We start from the raw sequence: 6,441 nt of genomic DNA, 5'->3' as shown, positions 1-6,441 counted from the left end.
GGCGCCTCAACACGTCTTCAGCACCTGCTGCAGGTGGACGCGCACGTCAGTGGCCGTGTCCCAGGGCACCACGCCGGCGCGGAACGAGCCGGGCTCGGCCTTCTGCGCCTCCTGGATGAGGCGGTGCATGGGGTAGCCGCGGCGCGGGAAGGCCACGTCGCCGCCCGCCAGCAGCCCCGTGGGGCAGAAGTCGTTGGCGCCGTCGCCCACGTAGAAGAGGCGCTCGAAGTGCACGCCGTCGTGCGCGCGCTCGCGCAGGTAGTCGCTGAGCACCTTGTGCTTGCACATGTTGGCCGGGCAGCGCGCGCAGCTGTGCGTGTGGAACGGCCGCAGCGCCAGCAGGCCCCGCGCGTCGGGCCCCGACGGGTTGCTGAAGATGCGGCGGAACAGGCCGTGGTGGCCCGCGGCGCGCAGCGCGCTCTCCACGCCAAAGGTGTTGGCGTCCGAGATGAGGATGACCTCGAAGCACGAGCCCTGCTTGGCCACGAACTGCAGCAGGTCGCCCATGCCCGGTGACAGGGGGATGGCCTCGTAGACGGCGCGCAGGTCCCGCGGCCGCACGCCCTGCTCACCCAGGTACTTGAAGACGCGCTGCATGTACTCGTTGTAGAAGCCCTCGCGGTAGGTGGCGCGCAGGCTCTCGGGCAGCCGCTGGCCCGGCGCGGCGCGCACGATCGAGTCGTCGCTGTTCTCGTCCACGATGGTCTCGTCGAAGTCGAAGGTCAGGAGGAAGCGTGGCGCGCCGGGCGCGGCCATCCCACCGTCCTGGGAGCGGGGAGGGGAGCAGCAGGAGGAGGAGGAGGGGGCAAGCGAGAGGGGGCGCGGCGGGAGCCGGCCCAGGAGAGGCTGGTTAGCGGGCCACGGCCGGGAGCGTTGGCACATCCAAGACCTGAGGAGAACCCGAGGCTGGTTAAGCGGAGAGGGGCGGCCCTCGCTGTCCCGACCCATCCCGGCCTCCCCTGCCTACCCCCAGGCACCTCTGGGTTAGCTGAGCGGGTGTATGCCCGGAGGACCAACCTCCCGAACTCAGAGGGCTTCCCTGGCACCTTTTCTGCTATTTCCACCCCAGTTAAGCCCCAAGGGCTTAACAAGATCAGCTGAAAATCAGGGAGAGCCGCTTCCCAGGATCACCGCTTTGGGGAGGCTTCTGGGCTAGACTGTCTGGGAGACTTCAGATGGCCCCTGGGGTGGATATGGACAGAGGGGGGTGGGAACTCTCCCCCATCCCCTAACAGAGTTCAAGGAAATTTTACGTTTCCCGACTGGGGCAGCTTCCTCATTCTCCTCCTGGGCCACAGGAGCCGAGGCTTGTGGCTTGTAAGACTGTGGTGGACAGTGAGGAGGCTGGCGTTACTAAGATGGACTGTGGCATCATTCAAAGCGTGTGACAAAGAGTGCCAGGTCCCCAGGCCTGGAGAGCTAGGTGCCTGAGCCTCTGCTCTCCCCAGATAACTGGATTTCAGCCTTCGGAATATAACCAGGCAGTTGGACTGACCACACAAGACCCAGGCACTTCAGGGGGCCAGGGATGGGCATCGCTTCTCCAGGGATTTCTCGGGCCCTGTGCTGACAGCTCATCACTAATCACTTGCCAATTCCCCGGGAGGACAGTGTCAGCGGGTGGGGCTTCTGCCGGAGTCCGAAGCAAGCGGGCAGCAGAAGCAGTGGGGCTTGGGGAGGTGGAAGCCTCCCGCACCAAGCCACGACACACCTGGGAGACAGGTAAGGGAGGGGAGAGAGAGCAGCAGTGGCTGAAAAGGCAGAGGAAGAGGGAGCAGGAAGTGGGAACATGGGTGGGGGAGAGGACCAGGAGGAAGTCATCCTAGGGATCTTGGAGACGTACTGCTGGACAGGAAGGCGGAGGCTGGAGGGGAGCTCGAGGAAGGCGGCCTTGGGCCAGAACCGAGGCCCCTGGTGAGCAGGGAGAGTGGGGGACAGCACGGCACAGGGAACAAAGAGAGGCAGGCGAGTGGAGACAGCAGGGACCCCAGCAGCACCTCCGGCCACCTTTGCCTGCCAGTGCGTGAGGTGGAGCAAGCAGATCACGTGCATTCTCAGGAGACCCACCACGCTGCCTTTCTCCTTCCCAGCCCCCACCCCAGCTAAGGAAGATGGGACCACTCTATCTGGCCTCTTCCTACCCCTCTTATATCCCTGTGATGTTGATGGCCGGGCCCACCTCCTCACTGCAGAGCTGGGGTTTGAGCCTGGCTACCCGCCTCCCTACCAGAACTGTCCTTTCAACCTCATCCCTGGAGTCTCACCAACACCCAGCTGGGGGGTTGGGGCTCAGTGACCCAGGATCCCTGGAGTCGAGGATGTGAAGTATCGAGACCCCAGACCTGGGATGGAAACTTCTAGGGATTAACGGAGCCAGTAAAGGTGAGGGGAAACCTAAAAGGGGAGGGATAGGGCCCCTCCCACCCTGTGATGGAAAGCAGAGGGGCTGAGGCCTCCTCCTGAGAGGCCCCCTGAGGGACCCACTTACCCTGGACAGGCACCGGAGGCCAGAAACTGGGAAACACCCGCTCATTGTCAATGCATCACCTTGGGTACCAGCTGTCGGAACTCTGCTGGCCTCCAGGCTTCTTGGGCGTGCCTAACAAGCACAGAACTTCATCTGAGCACGTCTGAGCAGCTAGTTTGCTTCCATCACTAATGTTCCCTGTCCCTGCTGTCCCTGCCCTCCTGCTGCGCCCCAAGAGCCACTCCCAGGATCTCAGTAAAAACCACCCCTCAGGCGGTGGCTCACACCTACAATCCCAGAACTTTGGGAGGCTGAGGTGAGAGGATTGCCTGAGGCAGCGGGTTCAAGACCCGCCTGGGCAACTTGGCGAGACCTCATCTCTACAATAAATCAAAAAATTCACTGGGCATGGTGGTGTGCGCCTGTAGTTTCAGCTACTTGGAAGGCTGAGGGGGAAGGATCGCCGGAGCACAGCAGGTCGAGGCTGCAGTGGCCGTGAATGTGCCACTGCACTCCAGCCTGGGTGACAGAGTGAGACTCCAACTCAAAAAAAATTTAAAAAAAAGAGGCCCAGTACTTACAGACCACTAAGCACTTGGCTACGCATCCTCCCAATCCCCTATGGCCCTGAGAGATTTCAGATATTATTAGAGACACAGAGAGGCTAACCAATTTGCCCAAAAGCCACCTACTGCAAACGGCAGAGACGGCTGTCAAACCAGATCTCAGAGGCCGAGGCCAGCTTTTTTCTCTAGTACAATCACTGTGTGTCACATGTGTATGGCACATCGTGGCTCACAAATCCCCTTCGCTCATATTTTCTCACTACTCAGTCTCGTGAACTTGGCCACAGTTTTGCCTCCATATGCCCTCAAAATGGAAGGGGTAGGTGACCAGGGCTACTGTATCACAGCTGGAGACTGGAACCCCTGGGTCCTACAGGTGGGCTGGGACCCGCTTCCCTGCTGCTTTGAAGAAACCCAGCAGTCAAGACAGGAGAGTCAGGTTGCAATCTCTGCTGGACTTTGCTGTAGGGTTTTGAGGACTGGATTTGGCCTTTTAGGGCCTCACCAAGACAGGGACACCACCTACAGTTTCCAGGGCCTCCCTACTCCCTTCCGCCTGGAGTTGAATGAGACCACAGGCAGCTGGGACAGAATTAGAAAGATTGAGAGCCAGAAGTTTACCCAGCAAGAAGCAAAGGTCTGGCTGGCTGCTGCCCTCTGGTGGTGACAATGGGTGATGTTGTAAACCCCCTCACTTTGTCAAGGTGACACTTTCCCCTAACCATCCCAGGGCAGCAGGGAGAAGCAGTCTCTGCCTCCCCCACATCCCTCGACATGCCAGGACCAAGGCACAGACTCCAGCACCCTCCATCTGGAGGCGTCCCTTCCCTCTCAGCACCCTCATCACACATGCATTAAACCCCTCAGGAGGGATGGGATGTGGGTCTGTGTTTCTCCCTAAGAACTTTTAATCTAGGAACTGGGAGAGGTGGTCAAAGCTGAATGGAGCAGTGGGCAGAGAGGGGAGGGAATGGGGGAGACAGGTCATGGAGAAAAGGGGAGGGAGGCATGGGGGACAGGGAGTGGTGCATTGGGGGGAGGGGAGGACTGTCCCTAGTCCCTATCTGGAGAGAATTCCAGCCTTCCAGAATCCTAGATGATGACATGTGTCTAACCTCAGGTGGGTGAATCAGAGAATAGTCAGAGGACGCCATTCTCGTTGTAAAAGCAAATATGAGTTGAGCATAGTGGCTCATGCCTGTAATTCCAGCACTTTGGGAGGCAGAGGTGAGAGGATTGCCTGAGTTCTTGGGTTCGAATCCAGACTGGGCAACATGGCGAGACCTTGTCTTGACAACAAAAATAAAAAATATTAGCTGGGCATGCCTGTGGCTCCAGCTACTTGGAAGGCTCAGGCAGAAGGATCATCTGAGCTCAGCAGGTCGAGGCTGAGGTGGCTGTGAGTGTGCCACTGCACTCCAGCCTGGGCGACAGAATGAGATTCCAACTCAAAAAAAAAAAAAAAAAAGCAATCATGACCCATGTCCCCCTGGAAGAAGCAAGGGGCAGATACAAAGGGGGACCCCCCAGTAGCCACCCGGAGACCAACTTCATTCCATAAAAAAGGATCTCATTACTTTGCTCTTTTTTGTTTTTCTTTCCTTTTAAAAAATATTCTGTTAAACTTTAACTATGTTCAAAATTTCTCATTTCTCATAGTACAAGACATAGCAGGCCAGGCACGGTGGCTCACGCCTATAATCCCAGCACTTTGGAAGTCCAAAGTGAGACGACTGTCTGAGCCTTCGGGTTCAAGACCAGCCTGGGCAACTTGGCAAGACCTCATCACTACAATAAATCAAAAAATTAGCCAGGTGTGGTGGTGCATGCCCGTGGTTTCAGCTACTTGGAAGGCTGAGGCAGAAGGTTTGCCTGAGCCCAGCAGGTTGCAGCTGAGGTGGCCAGGAGAGTGCTACTGCCCTCCAGCCTGGGTGACAAAGTGAGACTCTGACTCAAAAAAAAAAAAAAAAGATACAGCTACATTTTTTTCATCTAATAATAGTATTTGGGGAAATCAGTTACACTTATTGTCCTGAGTTGTTCTTGTTTCTTTTAGTCTCCAGAGCAGAGAGTCAAGCACCCTGGGTTTCTCCCCCCCCCACCAATGGAGGCTGTGATGTGACACCCCATCCCCACCCCACAGGAGTCAGAGGGATCCTGTTCCCAGTTGGAATCTAAGCTCCTGTGATGTTCCAGCAGGTCTCTCACCTCTGACAGCTTTGTCCTGAGTGATCAAATCCTTTTGTGGTCACAAAACAATGGGCAGGATCCCAGCCCCTCCCACAGGCTGGAGCAAGGAGAGAAGAGTTTCTGGGAGAGGCGAGGAGTCCATCTCCTAGTCCCAGCTGAAAGCAGTGCCTGCCTCCCTGACTCCACACTGGATCCCAGATTCCTGCCTGCTTCTCCCACTCTTCACACAAATGAGACTAAATCCGGAGGGGCAGAGGGGGGTTGTGGGAAGGAAGCAGGCCCCTCTCCGCCAAAAGCCTCAAATTTGAAATTCCCCACTCGATGGGGGGAGGGAGCCCCCAGGAAAGTTTTGGGACAGTTTTCCACAGAAAATGTGCAGGATAAGGACCCCAGGAATACCACAGTCGCAAGCCCTCTGTGGAAGAACAAGTCTTCTCATAACGAATCACTAGAAATCAGATCCAACAACTGAGCTGGAATCCCCCCCATCACCCTCTTCCAACTCGACCATCTTCCTTGCTCACTGCACCCAAGCTACAAATAGGAAAAACACAGACCCAGAGAGGTCAAGCTAACGTCTTGGGGATCACACAGCATCAGAATTAGAACTCAGAGGTCTCTGGCGCCTCTCAGAAAAATTGCAGCTGGAGCCTCCTCATTTGCCCTGGACATCTTAGGCTGTAAGCTCCTGTGCTGACCAGCTGGGGTGATGGCCTGCCGCCCTGGTGCCAGGGAGGCATCTGGGACTAGGTGACACCTCTGGGTGCTTCCCTGCTGCCAGGGCAGGCAAGCGGGAGGGGATCTTCACTGTGGGGCAAGAAGGTGGCAGCTGCCGGTGGAGGGGGAGGGAGGGAGAGATATTTTTAGAGGTGACTGGAAAGCCGGCACTCTGGCACATCCCTGGCTGGCGAGGCTTCGCTCCGATGCGGGCTGGGGGTGCCCAGCTCCGGAGAGCACTTAGGGGTGGCGGGGAGCAAGGGGCCCCGATTCCTTGGCTGTGCGGGAGTCGAGGACGTAGGGACTCCCAGGCACCACGTTCCCGGGGTGGCAGAGACAGGAACTCACTCCCGTGCCCCAGGACTCCCCCTCCGCCACGCGCGTGAAGGCGCGCCTCCCAACTCCGCGCAGCCCCCACTCGCGCCGGGACCCCGGCCCTCCCCTACCTCCCGGAGCCCTGGACTCACGTGGGGCGGCGGCGGCAGAGGCCTGTCCCGGCGG

General features: G+C 58.0%; 1 protein-coding gene across 3 annotated transcripts; it reads right to left on the bottom strand.

The window, feature by feature from the left end:
* Nucleotides 1-5: 5 nt before the first annotated feature.
* On the bottom strand, nt 6-6,439 carry PHOSPHO1 (phosphoethanolamine/phosphocholine phosphatase). 3 transcript variants are annotated; one of them, XM_021715305.1, is made up of 4 exons: nt 6,397-6,433; nt 2,489-2,585; nt 1,593-1,711; nt 7-889 (listed from the first exon to the last, which is right to left on the bottom strand). In XM_021715305.1, exons 2-4 carry the CDS (start codon nt 2,531-2,533, stop codon nt 7-9), a joined length of 1,047 nt encoding a protein of 348 aa, XP_021570980.1. In that variant the 5' UTR covers nt 2,534-2,585; nt 6,397-6,433. The 3 variants fall into 3 exon arrangements, with proteins under 3 accessions (XP_008061841.1, XP_008061842.1, XP_021570980.1); XM_008063650.1 differs by lacking the exon at nt 1,593-1,711 and having other exon boundaries at nt 6-889; nt 6,397-6,439; XM_008063651.2 differs by lacking the exon at nt 1,593-1,711 and having other exon boundaries at nt 6-765; nt 6,397-6,435.
* Nucleotides 6,440-6,441: the final 2 nt, after the last annotated feature.

The sequence above is a fragment of the Carlito syrichta genome, unplaced genomic scaffold, assembly GCF_000164805.1.
Source record: "Carlito syrichta isolate Samal-C Ts95f unplaced genomic scaffold, Tarsius_syrichta-2.0.1 Scaffold306978, whole genome shotgun sequence".
Lineage (NCBI taxonomy): Eukaryota > Metazoa > Chordata > Mammalia > Primates > Tarsiidae > Carlito > Carlito syrichta.
The sequence above is the reverse complement of the archived record's forward strand: the minus strand, read 5'-3'. Positions and strand labels throughout refer to the sequence as shown.